This window comes from Somniosus microcephalus, chromosome 15 (assembly GCF_052327205.1).
Source record: "Somniosus microcephalus isolate GS21.2 chromosome 15, FLI_Smic_1.0, whole genome shotgun sequence".
Lineage (NCBI taxonomy): Eukaryota > Metazoa > Chordata > Chondrichthyes > Squaliformes > Somniosidae > Somniosus > Somniosus microcephalus.
Window position 1 is genome coordinate 57,431,184 of NC_141001.1, and position 26,613 is coordinate 57,457,796.

A 26,613-nucleotide genomic window follows, 5' to 3' on the forward strand; every position below is an offset into this window, starting at 1 on the left:
TTCCTTCTTCAGTAAATGCCTCTCACCATCAGTACCTTTTTATTGAAAACATTTTTGGGTTTTGGCTACTACACCGGGCTATCAGCATGGTAAACAAACACCAGCATCTACAGAACTAAGCAGCCCCACACATCGGAGCAAAGCTCTATAGCCCAACTACATCCAGTTGGTGATGAACTTTTCCACCATCTAAAGGCACAAGTAAGGAGTGTGATGGAATACTCTCCACTTGCCTGGATGAGTGCAGTTCCAACAACACTCAAGAAGCTCGACACCATCCAGGACAAAGCAGCCCGCTTCATTGGCACTCCCTCCACCACCGCCGTACTGTGGTTGCAGTGTGTACCATCCACAAGATGCACTGTAGCAACTCGCCAAGGCTTCTTCAGCAGCACCTCCCAAACCCGTGACCTATTCCACCTAGAAGGACAAGGTCAGCAGGCGCATGGGAACACCACCACCTTCAAGTTCCCCTCCAAGTCACACACCATCCTGACTTAAAATATATTGCCGTTCCTTCATAGTAGCTGGGTCATAATCTGGGAACTCCCTCCCTAACAGCACTATAGGAGTACCTTCACCACACGGACTGCAGCAGTTCAAGAAGGTGGCTCACCACCACCTTCTCGAGGGTAATTAGGGATGGGCAATAAATGCTGGCCTTGCCAGCGATGTCCACATCCCAGGAACGAATGGAAAAAAAAACAACTAACAGGAGGAGGCAACTCCATGAAAGTCTCCATCCTCAACCATTGTGGAAGCCACTGTGTTTAAATGACAAGTGTTTGTAAAAGTCTTCAGCCAAATGTGCTCATGGGTGGTCCTACTTTACTTTCACTTGAGGTTTTCGCCATCACAGATGCCAGTGTCCAGCCAATAGGGTTCCATCCATGTGATATTAAGCAGCTGCTAAATGCACTAACCACAGAAAAGGCTATGGGCTCTGACAACATCTCGGCTGTAGTGCACCAGAGCTAGGTGTTCCCCTAACTAAGCTGTTCCAGTATAGTTATGACATTGGCTTCTATACAAAAATGTAGAAGATTGTCCAGGTATGTTCAATCCACAAAAAAAGGACAAATCTTACCTAGCTAATTATTGCCTCATCAGGAGGGAGATGGGGGGCGGAATGGGGTAGGGGTGGGGGGTCAGGGGGAATGGGGTGGGTGAGGGGGGGGGGAAATGGGGGTGGTGATGGTGTGGGTTAGCACAATCACTAAAGGACTACAGTGGTTTAAGAGGTGGGGTTGGGGGGGTTAGCACAATCACTAAAGGATTACAGTGGTTTAAGAGGTGGGGTGGGGTTGGGGGGCTGGCACAATCACTAAAGGACTAGAGTGGTTTAAGGGTTGGGGGGGTTAGCACAATCACTAAAAGACAACAGTGGTTTAAGGGGAAAGCCCACCACCACCTTCTCAGGGCAATAAATATGACTTGCCAGCATTGCTCACATAACTGAGGAAAAAAATTCCAGCACAATTCAAGATTGTTTCAGTGAGTGTGGAATGTACAGTAAGGGATAAATTACACACACCAGCTTTAATACCTTCAGCGTGCTGTGTTCACTCACAATGCCAGCTCTTTGGTTGATAGCTTTTTGGTTGATCTAAAGTTGTTTGAAATTTGTTTTGGATTCATTGCAAAACAGAATGCCAAAGACACTAGCACTTCTCAATTTTTCCCACATTTCTCCCTTCTGCTCTTGCAGCCTTCGATACCTTGTTTCAAGTTACCATTCTTCATGTGCAAGTCGGGACATTGAGAGTATCAGCAGGCTATATGGTCATGGATAATACTATAGTTCAGTCAAATACTAAGTTTATCCAATATTGACACATGTAAATGCATGCATATTGAAACATACACACTTCAGCCCACGGCACTGAGCTCTGTAGAGCCTACCACTGTCCTCGCAACATTTTAACAGTTGACTGCACTAAAAGAAATTATAGTGTAAACTGAATCATGGACCAGTGCTGTTTTGAAGTAATTTGTTCAAATATGCACGAAATATTTAAGATAATGCTTTTTAATTAAATTTTTATTAATGGACAGCACAAACACATAAATGGTGTGGTAAGGGTGGGGTAATTAATTTCCAGAAATTTAGGACAAGTACAATAAGTGTTGTAGCAAAGCATTTGAAGATGTATTGCCCTTTAGCTTCTATATTATTTTATCTACTGCAGCTAAGAATTGCCTGACAATGGTCCATGACTAATCTTCTCTGATTTTCCTAATTCCACTGTCCACACTTCTGCGAGCAATGCTGCGGAAGTTGGGAATTCAGCCAAGGAAGAGATCTTCCTACTTTGAGGTGTTGTGCATTAAAGTTGCATTCAGCTGCCCTAATAAACACATTAATATTTTGATAAGAAATGCTTTAATTAATTTGACTCCGCAATTTGGAAAGCCTTCATGCACATCTGCTGGTTGCTATCCTGTTCAATCACTGGATGGATAGGAATTCCTTTGAAATATATTACTGAAGTTCTCCTTTAGGTACTGGATAGATGTGATGGGTGGGTACTTGTCCAACCCATCGCAGCATTTCATTATTGCAGCATGATCTGGATGAACAAAGAAAGCCAATGACAGTCTAGTGCTGTTCAACATGTCATCAGACTGCGGAATTGGGACTCGATGTTTCTGAGGAAAAGAAACAGCAGTTTATTTGACTTGTATATTCCACATGTCATTGGAAATGTCTGCATAACATAGAAACATAGAAGATAGGAGCAGGAGTAGGCCATTCGGCCCCTCGAGCCTGCTCCGCCATTCAATGAGATCATGGCTGATCATCCAAATTCAGTACCCTGTCCCTGCCTTCTCCCCATATTCCTTGATTCCTTTAGCCTTAAGAAATATATCCAACTCCTTCTTGAATATATTTAATGAACTGGCCTCCACCGCCCTCTGTGGCAGAGAATTCCACAGGTTCACCACTCTCTGGGTGAAGAAATTCCTCCTCATCTCAGTCCTAAATGGCTTACCCCTTATCCTTAGACTATGACCCCTGGTTCTGGACTCCCCGGCCATTGGGAACATCCTTCCTGCATCTAGTCTGTCCGGGCCTGACAGAATTTTATAGGTTTCGATGAGATCCCCTCTCAATCTTCTAAACTCCAGTGAGTATAAGCCCAATTGACACAATCTCTCCTCGTACGTCATTCCTGCCATCCCAGGTATCAGCCTGGTGAATCTTTGCTGCACTCCTTCCATGGCAAGAACATCCTTCCTCAGATAAGGCGACCAAAGCTGCACACAATACTCAAGGTGCGGTCTCACCAAGGCCCTGTACAACTGCAGCAAGACATCCTTGTTCCTGTACTCGAACCCTCTTGCTACGAAGGCCGACATACCATTTGCCTTCTTAACCGCCTGCTGCACCTGCATGCTTACCTTCAGCGACTGGTGCACAAGAACACCCAGGTCTCTCTGCACTTCCCCTTCTCCCAATCTATTGCCATTCAAATAATAGTCTGCCTTCCTGTTTTTGCCACCAAAGTGGATAACCTAACATTTATCCACATTATAGTGCATTTGCCATGTTTCTGCCCAATCGCCCAACCTGTCCAAATCATACTGGAGTTTCACGACATCCTCCTCACAGCATACCCTCCCACCCAGCTTTGTGTCGTCTGCAAATTTGGAGATACTACATCCAATTCCCTCGTCCAGATCATTAATATATATTGTAAACAGCGGGGGTCCTAGGACAGATACTTGCGGTACCCCACTAGTCACTGCCTGCCACTCGGAAAACGACCCGTTTATTCCAACTCTTTGCTTTCTATCTGCCAACCAGTTCTCTATCCAAGTCAATACCTTGCCCCCAATCCCATGTGCCTTAATTTTGCATGCTAATCTCTTATGCGGGACCTTATTGAAAGCCTTCTGAAAGTCCAAATACACCACATCCACTGGTTCTCCCTTATCTATTTTACCAGTTACATCCTCGAAAAATTCCAGCAGATTAGTCAAGCACGATTTACCTTTTGTAAATCCATGTTGACTTTGTCCGATCCTGTCACTGCTTTCCAAGTGCTCTGCTATTACATCTTTTATAATGGACTCTAGCATTTTCCCCACTACCGATGTCAGGCTTACCGGTCTATAATTCCCCACTTTTTCTCTACCACCTTTTTTGAATAGTGAGGTAACATTAGCTACCCTCCAATCCATGGGTACTGTTCCAGAGTCTATCAAGTTCTGGAAGATGACCAGCAATGCATCTACTATCTCCAGGGCCACTTCCTTAAGTACCCTAGGATGTAGATTATCAGGCCCTTGGGATTTATCGGCCTTCAATCCCGTCAACTTCCCCAACACCATTTCCCTACAAATACTGATTTCTTTCATTTCCTCCCTCTCATTAGTCCCTATGTTCCCTGACATATCTGGGAGGTTATTTGTGTCCTCCTTTGTGAAGACAGAACCAAAATATGTATTTAGTTGGTCCGCCATTTCTTTGTTCCCCATTATAAATTCCCCTGATTCTGACTGTAAGGGACCTACGCTTGACTTCACCAATCTTTTTCTCTTCACAAAAGCTTTTACAGTCAGTTTTTATGTTCCCTGCAAGCTTATTTTCTCCCTCTTAATTAATCCCTTTGTCCTCCTTTGCTGAATCCTAAACTGCTCCCAATCCTCAGGTTTGCTGCTTTTTTTGGCCAATTTATATGTCCTCTCTTTGGATCTTGTGTTATCCCTAATTTCCCTTGTTAGTCACAGTTGAGTCACCTTTTTGATTTATTTTTATGCCAAACTAGGATAAACAAATTCTGTAGTTCATCCTTGCGATCTTTGAATGTTTGCCATTGCCTATCCACCGTCAACCCTTTGAGTGACATTACCCAATCAATCCTACCCAACTCGCATCTTATGCCATCATAGTTCCCTTTATTTAAATTCAGGACCTTAGTCTCTGAGTCAACTACTTCACTCTCCATCTTAATGAAGAATTCTATCATATTATGGTCGCTCCGACCCAAGGGGCCTCGCACAACAAGATTGCTAATTAATCCTTTCTCATTGCATAATACCCAGTCTAAGATGGCCTGATCCCTAGTTGGCTCCTCGACATATTGGTCAGGAAACCATCCCGTATACACTCCAGGAATTCCTCCTCCACAGTATTGTTGCTAATTTGGTTAGCCCAATCTATATATAGATTAAAGTCACCCATGATGACTGCTGTGCCCTTATTGCACGCTTCTCTAATTTCCCTTTTAATGCCATCCCCAACCTCCCCATTACTGTTTGGGGGTCTATACACCACTTCCACTAACATTTTCTGCCCTTTGATATTTCTCATTTCTACCCATACAGATTCCACATCATCAGAGCTAATATCTTTCCTTATAATTGTGTTAATCCCCTCTTTAGCCAGCAAAAGTATTCTATAATAATATGGGTTCAACCAGTGAGATTTTAATACTTTCAGGGCACAGGACAGGGCTCAGGACTGTAAAAGGCAAATGTAGGACAGACTTAAAGAAATATTTCTTTGAATAGAGAATGGTCGACAGTGGAACAAGGTGTCAGGCAGGGTGGTTGAAACTAGAATATTAGTCATTTGAAAGAATCAGCTAAAAGCTGTTAATAGGAAGACTGCATGATAAATATTTTATGCCTTAGAAAGGGTGCAGATGAGATGTACTAGAATGGTACCAGGGATGCGGGACTTCAGTCATGTGGAGAGACTAGAGAAGCTGGGGTTGTTCTCCTTGGACCAGAAAAGATTAAGGGGAGATTTAATAGAAATATTCAAAATCATGAAGGGCTTTGATCGAGTAATTCAGGAGAAATTGTTTCCAGTAGCAGAAGTGTCGGTAATCACAGGACACAGATGTAAGGCAAAAGAACCAGAGGCAAGATGAGGAGAATGTCTTTTGTGCAGCGAGTTGTTATGATCTGGAATGCGCTGCATGAAAGGGTGGTGGAAGTAGTTTCAATAATAACCTTTCAAAAGGGGATTGGATAAATACTTGAAGGGGAAACAGTTGCAGGGCTATGAGGAAAGGGCAGGGGAGTGGAACTAATTGGATAGCTCTTTCAAAGAGCTGGCATTGGTATGATGGGCTGAGTGGCCCCCTTCCCTAACTCTATGATCTTCAGGCTGGTGTGTGTGTGTGTGTGTGTGTGTGTGTGTACTTTAATTTATCAGCCTAATCTTCAGGCTGCCATCAGGTCCTGGGAAACTCTAGACTATTCGTCCTTTTTAACTTTTCAGCTCACACACTCTGATGTTACAAACATAAGGAAAAGTGAAGTGCACAAAAAGGCCATTTAGCTAGTTGAACTTGTCCCTCCCCCCAGTATTTCAACCCTTTCTGTTCTGTCTCCAGCTGCATCTTGAACTCCTAATATCTTTGATTCAATTACCTTACCTTGGGGATTATTTTTCATAAGATCTGTTTTAAATTTACTTTTTTAGGTGTCAGTTGGCCTAGTGGTGGCACTCTTGCCTCTGAGTCAGAAGCTTGTAGCTTCACACCAGAGACACACGATATTATGGGACTTATAATGCAATGATCTGGGCCTATTATTTGAAAGTAGACCATTCAAAAAAATTGTTTTTTCCTTCCTGTGTGGCCCTGTTCTACCAATAGGGCCACCCTTGACAGCCTTGGCTCAGTGGTAGACTTGACCACATAATCTGACATGTCTGTGCAGTACCGAGGGACTGCTGCACTGTCAGAGGGTGTCTTACAGAGAAGATGTTAAGCCAATGCCCCATCTGACCTCTCAGGTGGACGTAAAAGATACCACGGCACTATTCAAAGAAGAGCAGAGGATGTTCTTCCAGTGTCCTAGCATACATTTATCCCTTAATCAACAGCTAAAACGGATGATCTGGCCATTTATTTCATCGCTGTTTGTGAGTGTTAGCTGTGCACAAATTGGCTGCCGTTTCTCCTACATTACAACAGTGACTACACTTCAAAAGTAATTCATTCGCTGTAAAGCCTTTTGGGATGTCCTGAGGTCATGAAAGATGCTATATAAATGCAAATCTTTCTTTTTTTCTTAATTGCTGCACCTCACTTCTTTGGTTTCCAATAGCTAATCCATGAAAGGGACTGTTGTGCTCCAAACCATTTTGTTTACAAAACTGACCGCACTTTAAGGACAGTGAGAAGCCCTTCATAGTTGCTGGCAACCAGCATTCCAGCTCCTGGCCCATTTATGGCACTTTAAACAATATGAAGTGAAGGCATCTCAGTGGGGCACAGGCACACCCCTATGGCTAAACAAAGTAAACAAAAAGCACAACTCCATTTACACTGGAATTACTGGAACTCTATCTTTGGTGTTTTCCTGAGATGGAAAAACACATACATACTCTCATGCTTTTTTCTCTCTCTTGTGTACTCACATACATACACTCTCCATACACACACACTCACTTTTCAATCACACCATTTTTACAGATACGTACATACACATGCATTTGAGTGGACGGTTCCAGATGAAGTAAAATGCACTTATTTCAAAGACATTAGTAGATAATTGCACAAACAATGAAACATATCTCAGGGTAAATAGGAATTGCTGAATTGCTAACTATGCCATATCTATAATATTTAATAATAACTTGTAGATATTGTTCTCTAAATTAAAAAATGTATTAAAACAATTTGAAAGTCAATCAATAATTTTAAAGTACAAAAAAGAATAAAAGTCAGTTGCTAAGATTATTTTAATTATTAAATGACTATTTTACCAAAATGAGTACCATCTCACCGTGGAAATCAATCTGTCAGATGTCCACCTCTGCAGAAGGTTGGCTATGTTGAGAAGAACAGTGTTTGGGATGTAGGGAGCAGCAACATACTGGCCAGATTTGTGCATAACCTAAAATAAAAAAATGTTGTAAAGTGTTGAAACACCACCAGCACTTACATTAAATAGCATTTCCTGTTTGGTTCATCCCTTTCTCCCAATTGCCTCCTCCTCTTCTCCCAAGATACTGACTTTTGGGGAAGGATTCTGCTGGTCACTGGTAGCCTTATTACCTTATCCAGGTGGCCATTCTTCACATGTCACTTTAGATGATGAGTATCAACAGGTTATTTTATAATGGAGGGCATTACAACCTCAATGCTTTTCTTATCTGACATTCACACTTTCCAGAAGAGGTCATTGTACAGCAATTAAGTGTGGCTGACTTTCCCCCTCCTTTCTAGCCCATTAGTTCTGTGGCTAATTTAAATGTCCCTATTGTCAGCTAACAGACCAGGGATTGAACCTGGGACATTCCTGGTCTTGTATGAATCATTGACAATGGATAGTCACACTTCCCTCTGAGTCATTGCATGATCTTGGCAGTTCCAGTTTTTCCACTTTTTTATAACTTGTTACAGTTCAAGGGAGCAACATGCTCAAAGGTGACCTCGCACATCAAGTGATCCAGAATCAAATTTTTTTGCACCTGTGCTTATCGCTATCTGCGCCCAATATTACTATTTTAGGAGCAACAGCATGTTCAGGCCTCAATGTGAGAACATTTCCTGCCAAACTGTCTTTATATGAACAAATGCATTATTCAGAGGGGGAAACAAAATCTGTTGTGAAACAAATATGCTCACAAATCACAAGCAATAAGGCACCAACATAATCAATGCTGTGCACGGCAGCTCCAGGAGGTCATTTACATACCTGTAATTTATTCAAATCAGTGGAGAAATAGAGCGTATTTCAATTTATTGTTTGACGGAGAATACCTTGTTTGATTACTTATTGTCACTTACAAAATTGGAATTCACCTCAGTAGAGTTACATGAGTTGTAAGTGTGTATCTGTGGGCCGCAATCCCTACAATTATGCCAGATCACATCTGCTGGTGAATTCCGGCACTAATCACCACCTACCGCCCTCCCTCAGCTGATGAATCAGTACTCCGCCATGTTGAACACCACTTGGAAGAAGCACTGAGAGTGGCAAGAGCACAGAATGTACTCTGGGTGGGGGACTTCAAAGTCCATCACCAAGAGTGGCTCGGTAACACCACTACTGACCGAGCTGGCTGAGTCCTGAAGGACATAGCTGCCAGATTGGGCCTGCAGCAGGTTTTATTTTTAATTTTTTTATTTGTTTATGGGATCAGGCCGTCGCTGGCAATGCCAGCATTTATTGCCCATCCCTAGTTGCCCTTGTGAAGGTGGTGGTGAGCCGCCTTCTTGAACCGCTGCAGTCCGTGTGGTGATGGTACTCCCACAGTGCTGTTAGGAGGGAGTTCCAGGATTTTGACCCAGCAACGATGAAGGATCGGCGATATATTTCTAAGTCAGGATGGTGTGTGACTTGGAGGGGAACTTGGAGGTGGTGGTGTTCCCATACGCCAGCTGCCCTTGTCCTTCTAGGTAGAAGAGGTCGCGAGTTTGGGAGGTGTTGCCGAAGAAGCCTTGGCGAGTTGCTGCAGTGCATCTTGTAGATGGTACACACTGCAGCCACGGTACGCCGGCGGTGGAGGGAGTGAATGTTTAGGGTGGTGGATGGGGTGCCAATCAAGCGGGCTGCTTTGTCTTGGATGGTGTCGAGCTTCTTGAGTGTTGTTGGAGCTGCACTCATCCAGGCAAGTGGAGAGTATTCCATCACACTCCTGAGTTGTGCCTTGTAGATGGTGGAAAGGCTTTGGGAAGTCAGGAGGTGAGACACTCGCCTAGAATACCTAGCCTCTGACCTGCTCTTGTTGCCACAGTATTTATGTGGTTGGTCCAGTTAAGTTTCTGGTTAATGGTGATCCCCCAGGATGTTGATAGTGGGGGATTCGGCGATGGGATTGCCATTGAATGTCAAGGGGATGTGGTTAGACTCTCGCTTGTTGGAGATAGTCATTGCACTTCTGTGGCGCGAATGTTACCTGCCACTTATCAGCCCAAGCCTGAACGCCGTCCAGGTCTTGTTGCATGCGGGCATGGACTGCTCCATTATCTGTGGAGTTGCGAATGGCGCTGCACAATGTGCAGTCATCAGCGAACATCCCCATTTCTGACCTTATGTTGGAGGGAAGGTCATTGATGAAGCAGCTGAAGATGGTTGGGTCCAGGACGCTGTCCTGAGGAACTCCTGCAGTGATGTCCTGGGGCTGTGATGATTGACCGTCAACCACCACAACCATCTTCCTTTGTGCTAGATATGACTCCAGCCAGTGGAGCATTTTCCCCCTGATTCCCATTGACTTCAGTTTTACTAGGGCTCCTTGATGCCAGACTCGGTCAAATGCTGCCTTGATGTCAAGGGCAGTCACTCTCACCTCATCTCTGGAATTCAGCTCCTTTGTCCATGTTTGGACCAAGGCTGTAATGAGGTCGGGAGCCGAGTGGTCTTGGCGGAACCCAAACTGGGCATCAGTAGCAGGTTATTGGTGAGTAAGTGCCACTTGATAGCACTGTCGATGACACCTTCCATCACTTTGTTGATGATTGAGTGTAGACTGATGGGGTGGTAATTGGCCGGGTTGGATTTGTCCTACTTTTTATGGACAGGACATACCTGGGCAGTTTTCCACATTGTCGGATAGATGCCAGTGTTGTAGCTGTACTGGAACAGCTTAGCTAGAGGCACGGCTAGTTCTGGAGCCCAAGTCTTCAGCACGATAGCCGGGATGTTGTCGGGGCCCATAGCCTTTGCTGTATCCAGTGCGCTCAGCCATTTCTTGTTATCATGTGGAGTGAATCAAATTGGCTGAAGGCTGGCTTCTGTGATGGTGGGGACCTCGGGAGTAGGCCGATATGGATCATCCACTCGGCACTTCTGGCTGAAGTTGGTTGCAAATGCTTCAGCCTTGTCTTTTGCGCTCACGTGCTGGGCTCCACCATCATTGAGGATGGGGATATTCTTGGAGCCTCCTCCGCCTGTTAGTTGTTTAATGGTCCACCACCATTCACGACTGGATGTGGCAGGACTGCAGAGCTTTGATCTGATCCGTGATTGTGGGATCGCTTAGCCCTGTCTATAGCATGCTGCTTCCGCTTTTTAGTATGCATGTAGTCCTGTGTTGCAGCTTCCCCAGGTTGGCACCTCATTTTTAGGTACACCTGGTGCTGTTCCTGGCATGCTCTTCTACACTTGTTGTTGAACCAGGGTTGGTCCCCTGGCTTGGTGGTAATGGTAGAGTGAGGGATATGCCGAGCCATTAGGTTACAGATTGTGGTGGAATACAATTTTGCTGCTGCTGATGGCCCACAGCGCCTCAAGGATGCCAGTTTTGAGCTGCTAGATCTGTTCTGAATCTATCCCATTTAGCACGGTGGTAGTGCCACACAACACGATGGAGGGTGTTATCAGTGTGAAGACGGGACTTCGTCTCCACAATGACTGTGCGATGTTCACTGCTGCCAATGCTGTCATGGACAGATGCATCTGCAACAGGTAGATTGTTGAGGGTGAGGTCAAGTAGGTTTTTCCCTCTTGTTGGTTCACTCACCACCTGTCGCAGGCCCAGACTGGCAGCTATGTCCTTCAGGACTCAGCCAGCTCGGTCAGTAGTGGTGCTACCGAACCACTCTTGGTGATGGACATTGAAGTCCCCCACCCAGAGTACATTCTGTGCCCTGGTGGTGAGAGAACCAATGGAGGGAGTCCCTGCCCCTTTCACATTATTGGCCTTGTAAGGGCTGGGCAGAGGCTCTGCCCCTTACTTGTCCCATGGGACCATCCAGTGCAGACCAGGACCTGGCCTATTTTCTGATACTTCATCTGCACTCCTGCTGGGACAGCACTGGATGGGCTGAGCACTTTGGGACGGTTGTGAACATGCATGTACAAATTCCTGCCAACATGTTCACACCTTGTGAAGTGAACTGTTCCTTTCCTTTACTTTTAAGGGCAGGTTTTGGGAAGATGCTGTGCGAGAAATTGGGCTTGGTAGCGTCTGTTCTTTGGACGCTACGAATGCCCTTAGAGTTCCAAGATGGCATCTGCCGCGAGCACGCGCACTTGTGAAGCGAAGCGCGCCTGACGCCATCTTGGTGCAGGTGTTGGCGCACGCAGTGAACATCCGTTGGGAGTATGCAGAGCAGACAGATCATGACGTCAATCAGCATGCAATGCTGATTTGACGCCAGTGGTGCCATTTTGCAGCTCAATGGTCTAGCTGATGCCCTCCCTTAAGCTTGCACAGCTAAACATGCGTTAAGCAGCAGGAAGGACCCCCCACTAGTGCTATTTAAAGGGATCATCAACTAATTTCAGTTTAGTTGTTGGTTGATTTCTTCTGGCTATTGCTACAATTCTACATGTTTTTGGTGCTTTCCATAATTGTTTCAAGTTTCAAAGGTCTAGAGGGAGTGGTGTGGCAGGTGCTGAAATATTTTTTGGTGACTTCAATGTTTCTGCACAAATTAGTTGCTCCCAGACATGGCTGCACTAGTCGGCCTTCCTCTTGGAATAGAGCATGACTGGGAGAATGAGCAGAGCCCACGCAGAGCAGGACAAGCTGCTGGAAGAGGGAGGAGGAGGAGGAGGAGTGGGAGAAGGGCTCTCAGCAGGAGGCCATATCCACCCATGGTGTTCAGGGAGTAATTTTCCTACCTGAACCTCAGCAAGGAACAATGTCTCAGACATCTGTGCTTCAGTAAGGATGTCTTCACTGAAATCTGCCAACTGCTGCAGCTACAACTCCAACCTCAGAGCAGAGTGAGGACTGCATTGCCAGTGGCTATGAAGTTGACCATGGAGTTGAATTTTTATGTGTCTGGATCCTTCCAGGCTGGTGCTGGAGATATTAGCAACATCTCGCAGTTTTCAGATACAGGACAGCTCTCCTCGTTTCCACCTCCTCCACCAAAAGTTCCAGTGCAGCATTGTAAAACCTGGGTGCCCCCTCTCTCCCATGTTCAGCCATTCTTTTACCTTTGCCAGATCACAATCAGCTCACACAGGACTCCCAGCACCTGCCTCAGCCACAAAGCACCTCTCCTTTTAAGAGTTGCAGGCTAGCTTTAAGCAGTCCAGGCTAACTTTAAGTAGTGCTAGCAAGTGATACCCCTGCTGATGCGTGCAGCTAATCAATTGCGCAGTTAGCACTGGCTGCACGCAGAAATCGCGTAAATGGGCAGGCAGCACAAGGATCAGTGCCCCGCGCCCATTTTCGCCATTTAGCCGCCGTTAAATGTAATTCAGTCATTTGTTTTTTCACATCGAAAGAATTAATTCTGAAAGCAGGATCACATTTCAGAGATTTATGTTTACCTCTAAACCTCCATTCTTATCTTGGAAGAGTAAAGTGAATGTTCCATAATCAGAATGCTCTCCACATCGCATCTGATGTTCTTTCATAGAGGATTTCTGTATAGGTGGGTAGTATGAAGCTCTAAGGGTTGTAGCATTTTGATTACCTTTAAGAGATTACATAATAGATTATAATGCAGACATTATTATTTATACTGAAAGGCAAAGTTATATTTTAAAAATACTGTCCTTATTAACCACCAACAACCAAAACAGATGATAACAATTGTCATTTTTCCTGTTGAATTTTTGACACATTTTCCATTTACAGGAAACTTTCGTTTAACCGGAGGTTAAATGTCCGGAAAGCTCTATCTACCGGCAAAATTCAGGAGCCGTTTCCTATAAGTTTTTTTACTTCTCGTTGCTTTTTTTTTCCAGTCGTGGCTCCCAAGCATCTAGCTGAAGCTGTTGCTTAGCTAGAGACGCTTTTAAGCTGCGGCCGACTGTTTTGAAGCAACAGGGTTTGTTGTTTCATACGGCTCCGTATGTTTTAACATTAGCGCTGGTTTATACGGCAGTTTTGATGGGACGGCACCAACTCGGTCCTGTCAGTGCCGGATACCAGAAAGTTTCCTGTAAATAATCATACTGTCATTCTTAACCAATTTTTCTCTCTTCTTTTCAAAATTCTACCATTTCCCATATCTCCTGAAGCTGTTGATTCCTTATTGGGGTATGGTTCTACAAACATCAGGCACCCTTAGGTATCTTGACTAAGTGGCCACTATACACGTGTAAGCCATGACTGTGAGAGCTGGCAGGCTATTTAACTATGGAGGAAACCACAACAGATTTTACTATTGCTGAAACAGGTACTTACTGCCCATCCTTTTGTGCTTGTTGATAAAGAAATCACTCTCAACACCCAGGCCCAGTGCAATCACTTGCATAATTCGGACAGACAGCTGCTCACAGATTTTATAGAATGATTCCAGACATTTTGTAAACTCAGGAGCATGTTTGACAGGCCATTTCTAATATAAATGAAAACAATAGGACTTTTACTGAAATAAAAAACAGAAGAAATAAGCATGCAATATTTTCATTACTTAAATTTGAAATTAATTTAGAAGAATTTTGGAATGTAAAGTAAGGATTCAATTTATATTTCAGATTTCAAGCGTTTTGCTATTATTTTATTTAACCATTGGTTTATCAAAAAAGGATATAGTTCTACATGTATCGAGCTACCATCTGTTACGGAAGGTATACTACATGAGATTGTGTTTGGGTTCCATCTTGTGCCGAGGACTCCATTTTGTGATTAAAAGACTTTGCAACAAACTTCTGAAGCAGGTAGGATCTGGAACATGTCCAGATCAGCTCAGATTGTTGGGGCCTCTTTGTGGCTGATATATGCTGGAGTCATGAAGATTGTTCTTTGTGTAGTTCTGGCTTTCTGGTAGATAAATCTATCTGCCTTAAACCATATAAGGATTTGCTTGTACCCTTTCTTTTTAGGTGTAGTTAGACAGGCAGCTTATGCTCCCACCATGGACATAGATGAATGAAGCCTGTGGATCTCTACCATAAAGATGGTGAACCTCTGGAAAGCTGAGCTAACAGAAGTTAATGTAAACTAAGGGTAAAGGTCATGGAAGGTATATTATGTTGTTGTTGTAGCAATGACCTGGAGCTGAGGAGATAATGGACTATTGTAACATAAAGTTAGGGAAATTGAGGGTTGGCTACTAAAATGTGAGGTTTCCTGCAGCCTTCGTATCTTTGCATGTGTTGTAGGTGAGTATCATTTCCTCCAGTAAATCTATAAGAGAAAGACTCGACATCTCGAACTCTCATTCCTGCCACAGAGGCAATGGGGGTAATTTTAACCTAAAAAAAAAGGGTGGGTTGTGGGAGTAGTTAAAGTGTTAAAAATCGGAATCCCAATTTGAACCCACCCACTTCTGGTTTTAATGGAGGCTGAAGGGGGCGGGCAACCAATCTGCTGCCAGGAGGCAGGTCATCTATTTAAATATTATAATGAGGCTGGAAGCCTCTGCTGTAACCTACCTTTTTTGTATTTAACTTTAGGTGGTCGGATTTTGCATGCCTCATGAAACCCGTCAGCTGATACAAGCTGAGGACTGCTGGATCCAGGAGGTAAGTGCCTTTACACTTACCTCCTGGATCCAGCATCCCTACCTAACTCAAACCCCGCGATTGGAGACACCCCCATGAGGCCTCCGATCCCCCCTCCACGGCCACCAATCCCCCTGTTGTGTATGTACCTTTAAGAGAGAACTACTTTTATACTGTAGTACCGGCAGTGACCACACCTGTATATAAAGCCGTAGCAGGCTTCTGTACTTTCAGTCTTGAGACTACCCTACTCCAGTAAACACCTGTTGTTTGTTAAGTTACAGCCTCAGTGTAGTTATTGGAAAACATCATACGTTACGAATCACGGATTCAACAGTGGCGACGAGGTCGATTCGAATCTGCCTGCAACTCTGCATTTCCCTTCAAGGATTCGCTCCGGGAGGGCGGTGGAAGAAAGTCGAGGCCAGAATCACGGGTGTCGACCACGAGCAACCGCCCAGTCATCCGGCAGAGAGTGAACATCGCAGGGGAGGCTGTTGAGAGCCGGGCTTGGTTCCCCAGCCACGACGATCCAGCAACAGACTGGCAACAGGTACAGCGCAGACCCTTCCCGGACAGCGGCGGCTGGAGCTGACCGACGGCATAGAAAAAGCCGAGCAGCGTCGACGGGGTAAGAGAGAGGGTGAAGCGCACAGGGCGCGGCCGGGGGTTGAAAACCGAGCGGCGTCGAGGAAAAACAAACAGAGAGAGAGAGAGGGTAAAGCAGCAGTCGGGTTCAGGACCGAGCGACGGCAACGGGAAAGGCACAGGAGAACGCGCAGAGCACAGCCAGGGCTCAAGGGCTGAACCGCATCCGCGGGGAGAAGAAGGGAGAGCGCGGGAGGTGCCATTGAGCCGCGGAGAAGAAGGGAGAGCGCGGGAGACGCCATTTTTTAGAAGTCGTAGCGGAGAAGAAGGGCGAGCGCGGGAAGAAAGGAAAGCGCGGGAGACGCCATTTTGTGCCAGCGGAGAAGAAGGGAGAGCGCAGGAGACGCCATTTTAGACAGTTAAATCACACCCAGGGATGCCGAAGAGTGGCAGTATCACTGCGTTCGACAATGAAGTCGAAGATTGGGCGACATATGTGGAACGCATTGAGGTGTACTGCAGGGCGAATGAAGTGCCAGATGCTAGGAAAGCACTGGTATTGTTAAATTCCATGGGTGCAAAAACTTATGGGTTACTGCGAAACCTAATAACCCCAGAGAAGCCCGTGGATAAGAATTTCGAAAGCATAGTAGAAATCCTACAGGACCACTTAAACCCCACACCGCTGCTGATAGCAGAAAGATTTAAGTTCCACAAAAGGAACGAGCATAATGACGAAAGTAATGCTGAGTACTTAACGGAACTGCGCAAGCTATCGAAACACTGCCAGTTTGGAGTGGGACTAGCAGATACGTTAAGGGACAAGTTTGTGTGTGGGCTTCAAAGTGAAGGAACCCAGAAACGGCTTCTATCAGAAAAGGATCTTACGCTGGACAATGCTTTCAGCATGGCAGTATCACACGAAGCAGCCGCAAGGGGCGCTGCAGAGATACAACGGAGACCGCAAGAATATGGCACCAATGAAATGTCCTATGGAACAGGGAAGTGTTATCGCTGCGGCAGAACAACACACGACCAGAAGGATTATTGGTTCAAGGACCAAGTGTGCAGACAGTGTGGAAAAGCAGGACACATAGCAAGAGTCTGCAGGTCTGGGAAGAAAACCAACAGCAAGAAACCTCCACAGGAGAAGTACAAAAAGGTACATAAGGTGATGGACAGTAGTTCAGATGAACAGAAAAGTGATACAGACTCTGGATGCAAGGAGCTGGGTTGTCTGAAACTACATAAGGTAACCAAAATGGAGGATCACCAGACTAACTGGGTTACACTCAAGATAGACGGAGTCCAAGTGAAAATGAAATTGGACACAGGATCAGCCCTAGCAGTCATAAGCCAAAGGGACTACAAGCGGCTATTTTCACATATACCCTTGAAAGCTACAGAGATTGCCTTGAAGACGTACACGGGGCAAAAAGTCTACCCCAAAGGAAAAATAAGGGTGAAAGTGATATACAAAGGCCAGGAAATACCTAAAATGGACTTATATGTATTACCAGATAGAGGACCACCACTGCTAGGACGTGAATGGATCCGAAAGATACAATTAGATTGGCATTCCATACAGGCATTGAAGGTTGAGGCCAAAAAGGATGACGACGTCACACCTGGACGACTGTCAAAAATGCTAACTGACGCAAAAGAAGTGTTCCAGGAGGGACTCGGAACACTAAAAGGCATAACAGCAACGATTAAAATAGAGGAAAACGCAAGCCCAAAGTTTCTTAAGGCCAGACCAGTGCCGTATGCGATCAGACCAGCCGTCGAAGCAGAGCTGGAAGGGTTGGAACGTTCAGGAGTACTGTCCAAAGTAGACTGGAGCGAGTGGGCTACACCCATCGTTCCTGTAATGAAGAGGTCGTTGAGTAATACGCCTGGGGAACCAAAGAAGGTCCGCATCTGTGGGGATTTTAAGGTGACAGTGAACCCAGTCCTTCACACGGTACAATATCCGCTTCCATGAATTGAGGATATTTTCGCCTCGTTATCTGGAGGTAAACGCTTCACCAAAATTGATCTAGCCCAGGCGTACTTGCAAATGGAGGTAGAAGAAGCCTCGAAACAATACCTCAGGATCAACACTCATAAAGGTCTCTACCAATACAAACGGCTGGTGTTCGGGGTAGCATCGGCTCTGGCTATTTGGCAAAGGGCGATGGATCAAGTCCTGCAAGGGATTCCAGGGACCCAGTGTTATTTGGACGACATCCTGGTCACGGGCGAAAATGACAGTGATCACCTCGCCAACCTGGAGAAGGTGCTCACCAGATTAAAGGAATATGGGCTACGAGCTAATCGCCACAAGTGCGAGTTTTTCCAGTAGCAGATCTCGTATTGTGGCCACGTTATCGATGAAGAGGGGTTACATAAGTCCCCTGAAAAGGTTGAGGCAGTAGTCAAGGCTCCAGCACCGGAAATTGTGTCACAACTGAGGTTGTTCCTCGGGCTGGTAAACTACTACCATAAGTTCTTACCAAATTTGTCTACGGTATTGCACCCACTGAACACCCTACTGCAAACAGGGGTGCCATGGAATTGGAATGACAAACGTAAATGAGCTTTCCAGAAGTGCAAAGAATTGATCACATCAAAAGAGGTGTTGGCCCATTTCAACCCAGCACTACCAATTCGTTTGGCATGTGATGCATTACCCTATGGTATTGGAGTGGTGCTGTCGCACAAATTCCCAGACGGGTTGGTCACTAACCTCAGCCGAGCACAACTACGCCCAGATTGGCAGGGAGGCCCTCAGCCTAGTATGGGAAGTAAAAAAATTCAACCACTATCTGCATGGGCAGAAGTTCACCTTGCTGACTGACCACCAACCACTTGTCTCCATCTTTAATCCTAAGAAGGGTGTTCCAGTGATGACTGCACAACGGTTACAAAGATGGTCCCTGTTTCTAGGGGCGAATCAATATGAAATAGAATATAAAGGCACGAAACAGCATGGAAACGCTGATGGGCTATCACGCCTGTCACTGCCTACTGTGGAGGAAGCACCAGCAGTGGACCCTATCGAGATATTTTATTCGTCAATAATTGAACGATTGCCAGTAACAGACGCGGATATAGAGAAGGAGACCCGCAATGATCCGACGCTGTCTCGGGTATATGATTTGACGGTGAGGGGATGGCCAACACATGGCGACTCACTGTTGCCAGCATTCTCATCCAGAAGAGAACAGCTGTCAGTATGCCAGGGGACAGTGATTTGTGGATCCAGAGTGGTGATTCCACCCAAGTTAAGGGAGAGAGTGCTAAATGAGCTTCATGAAGGTCATCTGGGAGGAGTGAAATGAAAAGCCTTGCTAGGGCTTATGTATGGTGGCCGGGAATCGATCAACAAATCGAGGATCTAACCAAGAGCTGCTCAGGATGCCAGAAGGTCCAAAATGCACCACCACATGCCCCTCTACACCCATGGGAGTGGCCCTCCTCTCCATGGCAACGGGTGCATATTGATTTTGCTGGTCCATTCATGGACTCAATGTTCTTAATAGCAGTGGATGCTCACTCGAAATGGCCTGAGGTGATAAAAATGTCCTCCACCACGACCGAGAAAACGATTGCAGTCCTACGGACCATATTTGCCAGGAACGGCTTGCCAGAGCAGATTTGCTCTGATAATGGACCACAGTTTGTGTCCGAAGATTTCGGAAATTTATGAGAAGGAATGGGGTAAGGCATTACACATCCGCCCTGTATCATCCAGCCACAAATGGATTGGCTGAGAGGTTCGTACAAACCTTTAAAAAGGCGATAAAGGCCATGTGTGATGATGAAATTCCACTACAGCATAAGGTGGACAATTTCTTATTAGCCTACAGAAATGCGACACATGCAGTTACCAACCAGACCCCGGCCATGATGTTCTTTAACCGAAAGTTGAGATCTCGTCTGGATTTGCTCAGACCAAATGTGCGAAGAAATGTTGAGGATAAACAATTCCAGCACATCAATGAGAAGCCGACAAGGAGCTTCAACGTAGGACAACCAGTCTTGGCCCGTGACTACCGAACAGAGAAATGGCAACCCGGAACGATATGCACAAGGCAAGGGCCATTAATGTACATAGTGGATGTCGGGGAGAACATTGTGAGACACCACGCCGATCAGATCTTAGCGTCACAGGAACGAGTCAACCCCATGTCTCGCGTACCTGGGGATGAACCCGACATACCGATAGCATCTACCTCAGAAACAGTAGCAGTGGAAACCGATGAACTAACCAACGAAAAGGGGCCAGAATCGCCTCCGCACCAAGAACAAGAACCTCAGGAAAGGCGCTATCCCGAAAGGATCAGGAAGCCGCCCCAAAGACTGAATCTATAAATGGACTATTTTCAGTTAATGTTGCATGTTAAAAGTGTTAATTGTTAAATGAATGTTATGGTACTGTTAATCTAAAAGGGGAGGAATTGTTGTGTATGTACCTTTAAGAGAGAACTGCTTTTATACTGTAGTACCGGCAGTGACCACACCTGTATATAAAGCCGTAGCAGGCTTCTGTACTTTCAGTCTTGAGACTACCCTACTCCAGTAAACACCTGTTGTTTGTTAAGTTACAGCCTCCGTGTAATTATTGGAAAACATCATACGTTACGAATCACGGATTCAAAACCCCCCTCCGCCCCTGGCTTTCAATCCCCACCACAAGGCCACCCCCCCATCCCTGCTCCTCCGGCCCCTGATCCTTGGGATTCTCCCGCCCGCTTCTCTGGCCGCTCCCCAGCCCCCAATTCTCAGGATCTGCCCACCACCCCCCCCGCTTCTCTGATCACTCCTCTGACCCTCGATTGATGGTCATACCCTTCGCCCTCTGCTCCTATGGCTGCTCCCCAGCCCCCGATCGATGTTCAGACCCGACCCACCACCCACCCGCTCCTTCAGGCTCCTGATCTTTTTGTGACCACCACCCCCCCCCCGCCCCTCTGGATCACCCCAGCCCCCATGTGATCCCTCCCTCCCTCCCTCCCTCCTGTATACGGCCTAGTGCCACAGGCCTACCCACCCAGAGTCAGCCAGCCTCTCAATCTGGCTGGCTGCGGGTGGGAAACAGAGGCTTCCCATTCAAAGCAGGCCCTGCCGTTAACCTCAGCAGAGCCTGTGGGAAACCCGTTCTCCCAGGTTTTCTGAAAGCCTCGGAGACCCCTCCCTCCCACCGCCCCCATTTAAATTCAGCCCATACATATAATAAAAAAGCAATTTCAATCCAAATTTTGAGATCTTACATAATTTGAAGATAAAGTTGACAAATTAAAGGCTTCCTTCAGGTCTCCAGGGCGTGCAGGATTTAAACTGTGAAGAACAAAATATTTACATTCATTTATTATACACAGCCGTTCAGAATTTTTACCTAATCTGACCCTTCAAGCCCACTGGTTTATTTAAGAGAATAATGATATAAGCAAATATTAATTCATGATTTTCAGCTACTTGTTAATGAGTGGTTGTGGTATCATAACCTCACTGTGCCTGTGATGGCAAAGTAATCTTCAGGGGATCAGCCCAGTGCAACTTCCAGTCACGACTCTTTATTTTCAGATCATGCATTTGGCATTTTTATAGGTATGGGAGTTGCTGGATGATGCTGGAGGAAGTTTTTCAGGGAATCTTACCTTTCTGTCTCTGCAGCATACCACCCATGGTTTGGAATCTCTGAGTCCGCTGAACAGGCATATTGTTGCTTAACGTCCCTTGGAAGCAGAAAGAACTTCTTGTAGGTGTCCATCACTTTAAACACCTAAGGAGCAATTGTCTTAAAGATTATAAAATATGTGCTGTATCGTTGATATAGCAACACCGGGGTTTCATTGGATTTATAAACCTTTACACTTTTATAAGCACAGGAAATTGGTTACTTTATTGCGTCCCTCAGCTCATCTTCCCTTTCTGCTCTGTGACTTTTCATTTTCTCCTTAATGATTCTTCTCAGTTTTCCAGCTGTTTAATTTCCCCCAGCTTTGCTCTTTTTAAATTCCTATATTCTCTACTTTCAGGCAAAAAAAAAATCATCATGAGCAGAAACTGGGAAATTGTAGGACAAGAATTCCTCTAGTTGCTCTGTATCGTGATATTGTAAATGAGTTTGTGCAATTTTTCTCTGCTCAATATTTCCAGTGAAATTGTAAAATGTTCTTTTGGTAAGTGTTTACAATTTCACTAAATTAGCAAAGACAGAGTTTTGCTCATTTTATATTGGCCCGGAGTTTGCGATGGGTAATGATGGTGAACTAACAGCGTTCGTCGTCATTACCTCTCTGAAACTGACCACAATTTCAGGATTTAGCGCATGCACAACTAAATGCGGAAATCCTGAAGTTGCGGTCAGTCATTCACTGCTCAGACACTGGCTGTACTGTGAATGCTACCCACCCACCCCCCATAGCTGGCGATCTGTGTAATCAGTGAAATCAGTGAAACTGACGAAAACTTGGGCTTTTCCGTGGTTTTATCATTGTTAAAATACCCCATTAAATGTTAAGCCTTGTTGGAATAGATGTGACTGGGGTTTTAACAGCGTATTGACTGGTAAACAAATGTTCTGGCCCTGAAAAACTAATTTTTATATTTGTGGAGTGTCAAATTTCTCCATTATGATAAAAATTAAACTTTTTAAAGAACTTAAAAAAAAAGTTTGTTCATGATATTTCAGCCTTTACCTTTTCCCCATGTGACAGTCTCAATCTTTATTTCGCTCTCTGTGACATTTTTGAAAAGTCCGGATAAAAGCAGCTTTTCATTTCCTGGTTTCCTGTCTGTGAGAATTCTGCAATGTGATTGGCTGCTTAGACAGTTTGTTGACATCACAGCAGCATTGCACTAGGAATTCCCATTACACTAGGAATTCCCATTACAGAGCGCTGAAATCAATTGAACGTCGAAAAAGGCAAACTTCTCTCCACAGAGATCGCAACAGAGATTCTTCGGGGCCAGTGGCAAGCGCCTTTGCTTCGCTGCTAGCTGCAAATTATGGGCCAATGGCAGAAAGAGAGACAGTGCACCAATTATAGAGTTGATTCCCTGATGCTGTGCTTGGGGAGTGCCCCTCAAACCCAGCATGGAATCGGGAAGGTAAGCCAGAGCGCCAGTGGTGCTGCACTCCTGATTCAGTGGCAGAAGAAGAACAACGTTTTTTGAGGCTGTCTACCTGCAATTGGCCAAGTAACTACATTCGCCAATCCACGTTCATCTAGATAGCTATGTCTGAGGAGACTAGCCTTTGCCACTTCTCCTTCACAAAGGGGCTTGGACAGAGTTATGCTGTTTACTGGAGCCTGACCTGCAGACAAGATCTATAAAAGAAAAAGGCCTTCATGTTGCTGTGAAAGTCACCACAGCAATGCATTTTTACGTCAACAGATCTTTTTAAGTTACCACTGGTGACATTTGCCACATTAGTCAGACTTCAGTTCACTGATACACCATGAAGGGCACTGAAGCTTTGCTGTTGGAGAACTGCTTTGTTCTTTTCCCCATGGAATGGAGGCAACAGCATGAGAGGGGAAACAGGCATGGGCAGTAGTAAAGGTTGACAGGACTTTCACTTAAAGCCTCCATTCACAGTCATTCCATCTTCGCTTCAGTACACTAGCCCCATTACCAACTTGTGGAGTCAAATCCCCATTACATTTACTACTGTCCATGCCTGTTCCTCCTCACCTGCATATTCAAATGTCCCTTCTGACACTAGAGCTACACAGTTTTTATATTGATGTATCATTGCTGCGTACATTTGTGATTTTTTTTAATGTATATGATATTTGAGTCACAGATGAAATTGTAACATACACTTTGCATGTGTGACACTTTCTCACGTGACACTTTTAAGTGTTGCATTTGGGGTGGAATGTGTGACACTGTTGTTAAGCATGTTAAATGCAAAACTTTTAATTATAATTACTTATGCAAATTAACACCCCAGAATAGTGAACAAGGAAATTTCATGTGAACATGTTAATATTCACATGGCATCATTTCAAAGCATAATTGTTAAATTTTAATCACCTTTTATATTGAAAAAATTACTACATAGCAGAACAAGATTGCTCACATTATTTCATACAGAATGCATATTAGAATACAGTTAGGGAGCACTGTAAATGTATAAAATGAGACAATAAAATGGATACACACGTTTTGATCTTCGATCCCAGTGTTTTTGAGGTACACAAAGCCAAGGTCCCTGAAGGCACTTATGATCTCTGTGGATAATCGTTCCATTTCATTGGCCGAGGGCTCAGCTTTTCCTAAGCCAAATGAGCCAAAGTCAACCACTTCAATGCTCATCTTCTTCCAAGGATTCTGGCTTCTTAAAAGCTTTCAATAAATAAAGGTAGAACAAAATGATTTAAATAGAAATGCAGAAAATTCCCTGCTCCTTCCCTTCTCTTCCCTCTCTCTCTTCTCTCCCTGTCCTCTCCCCTTCCACTGCCCTTCTCCTCCCTTCTGCTCCTCTCCCCTCCCCTCATCCCAATCCCACCTCCTTTCCCTTGCCCCTCTCCTTCCCCCTTGCTCTCTCTTCCTATCCTCCATCCACTCTTCTTCATTCCCTGAGAAAGAACCGAAAAATAATACAGTGAGAAGCGAAGAACATAGAGAGAAGGATAAATGAAAAGAAATAGAAAGGGAAAAGCTGCTATGAGGCAGCAGAAGAGAGAGAGAGAGAGAGAGAGAAAAGGTGGGTATAGAAAAAAAACTCCAGCAACATGAAGACGACAGAGACAGATAAAAAACAGAATGCTGGAGACACAATGCAATAAAAAAGAAAGACAGAAGATGGAGAAAGAACCTCAAAATATATAGAAACAAATGAGGAAAGACAGAAGCAAAAGATGGCAGAGAGAAAGACAGAAGAGAGAGGGAGAGAGAGAAAGAGAGAAAGAAAACCAGCAGATAAGACAGAGAATATAGCTGGAAACTTAGCACGGACAATGCCATAGCCGATCTACCAGTAATCAGAAATTTTGACCTTAATTGCAAAATATTTGAACTTTTGCCATATTATGATGAAATTTGTAACCAATATTCAATGTTGAGAGTATTTAAAATTAATTTAATCCTTTTCAGATTTCATTTGACCTACTTACCTGTTGGTCGTGCTGCTTGTCAAATGATTGCCCTTCACTGTGTTGACAATAGAAATGGTGAGTAGGAAAATACTGCAGCAAACATGAGTTAGCTCTTCAGTCCTCAGAGTGAATCATTAATTTGACCTTTAAACATAGGCAATGTCCAAGTAAGTAATTAAAAATATTATTTTTCTAAGTTTTTCATTTTGTGCTTAAGATGAGGGATATTATTATTGGGAAATGTTACGCTTTCCTATATTGAGCATTCAGTGTCAGTAGTAAATACTCCCAGGTTAGATATATCATAGATGCAGATTAAAGCCCCTTCTACTTTGCCCCAAAAATGCACACTAGCCCCAGATCACATCTACTATTGCAGCAGTGTAATATGATCCATTCTCCATACCATCCATCTTGTGTTCTGAGTGAGCTGGAAATTTGCACTCGGGGTGCGTGCCGACAATCTGTTTTTTAAATAGAAAGCTGTGACCTGAGAACAAACCCTAAGCTGACATTTCAGTCCAGTACTGAAGGCGAGTTACGCTGTCGAAGGTGTCGTTATTCAGATGAGACGTTAAATTGATGGCCTGCCTGTTCAGCTGGATGTAAAAGATTCCATGGCACTAGCGAAGAAGCAGAGGAATGGAATTCTCCTGGTGCCCTGGTCAACATTTTTCCCTCAACCACCAAGTCAGATTAACTGCACATTTATCACATTGTTGTTTGTGGGACCTTGCTGTGTGTAAAGTGGCTGCTGCTTTTGCCTCCATAACAGTGACTGCATTACAAAAAATAATTCATTGGCTGTGAAGCACGTTGAGACATCATGGTGACATGAAAGGTGTTATATAAGTTCTTTTATTAAAAGTTATCTTAGCTGTGTTTAATTTCGTAATAGCAGAGTACTTTATTGCTAATTGTAACTGTTTAAACTCTGCAGTGCTGCCTGTCTGAATGCTGTTAATTTACATTATTGTAGCATTGAAAACCTTTTTTTTACTATCCTGAATGTGAATCTAAAAGGCTGTAAGCTTGGCATCTCCATTTCTTGATTACTTGATAAGCACCATTACTTGATTCACCTGATTTGCTCTCCTACTGTTTTCATCCTTGTTGGTGTCTTGTACAACAACTGCGACCCTTTGCCTAGGTTTCTTCTTTAATAAGAAAGGTCCTGAAATTGCAGTGTCTACACCGTCGGAAAGGCCAAGCACTTGAACATGCGCAAAACCTGGAACTTATGATTTGTCAAAGTAAGCCTTGAGAGATCTACCGAATCAAAAGTAAAATCAGCATCGCTAGCCCAGAGTTGGATTATTTGCCCAACAACTTCCCACGAAACTCTTACGGCTGGTAAAAGCAGGCTTAGGGCTTGCTTTCATCAGCGTAAGGGTTATTATAAATCTGAAATTAAACATTTAAAAATATAAAATGATGCACAAACACTTCAAATTAGTTTATGCAAATATTGGCCTGGATTAAGATGTTTAAAAGTATTTTTCAAAAAATAAAAGTTTTATTGTATTTGGTGTAATGAAGGGACTTATGAATAAAACTGAAATTCAGAACATTTATATTTATTAAAATTGCGTAAATTGTTTAATTA

The 26,613-nt window shown here is 44.4% G+C and overlaps 1 protein-coding gene and 1 pseudogene across 2 annotated transcripts; both read right to left on the reverse strand.

The window, feature by feature from the left end:
• LOC147106753 (natural cytotoxicity triggering receptor 3 ligand 1-like) overlaps positions 1-26,613 on the reverse strand; it is a 744,151-nt pseudogene that overhangs the window by 255,781 nt on the left and 461,757 nt on the right.
• LOC147106756 (uncharacterized) lies at positions 2,014-25,132 on the reverse strand. Of its 2 annotated transcripts, none has more exons than XM_086007842.1 (8): positions 25,026-25,132; positions 24,073-24,255; positions 21,555-21,679; positions 21,168-21,234; positions 14,063-14,216; positions 13,201-13,346; positions 7,750-7,860; positions 2,014-2,649 (listed from the first exon to the last, which is right to left on the reverse strand). In XM_086007842.1, exons 2-8 carry the CDS (start codon positions 24,223-24,225, stop codon positions 2,446-2,448), a joined length of 960 nt encoding a protein of 319 aa, XP_085863968.1. In that variant the 5' UTR covers positions 24,226-24,255; positions 25,026-25,132; the 3' UTR covers positions 2,014-2,445. The 2 variants fall into 2 exon arrangements, with proteins under 2 accessions (XP_085863968.1, XP_085863969.1); XM_086007843.1 differs by having other exon boundaries at positions 2,367-2,570.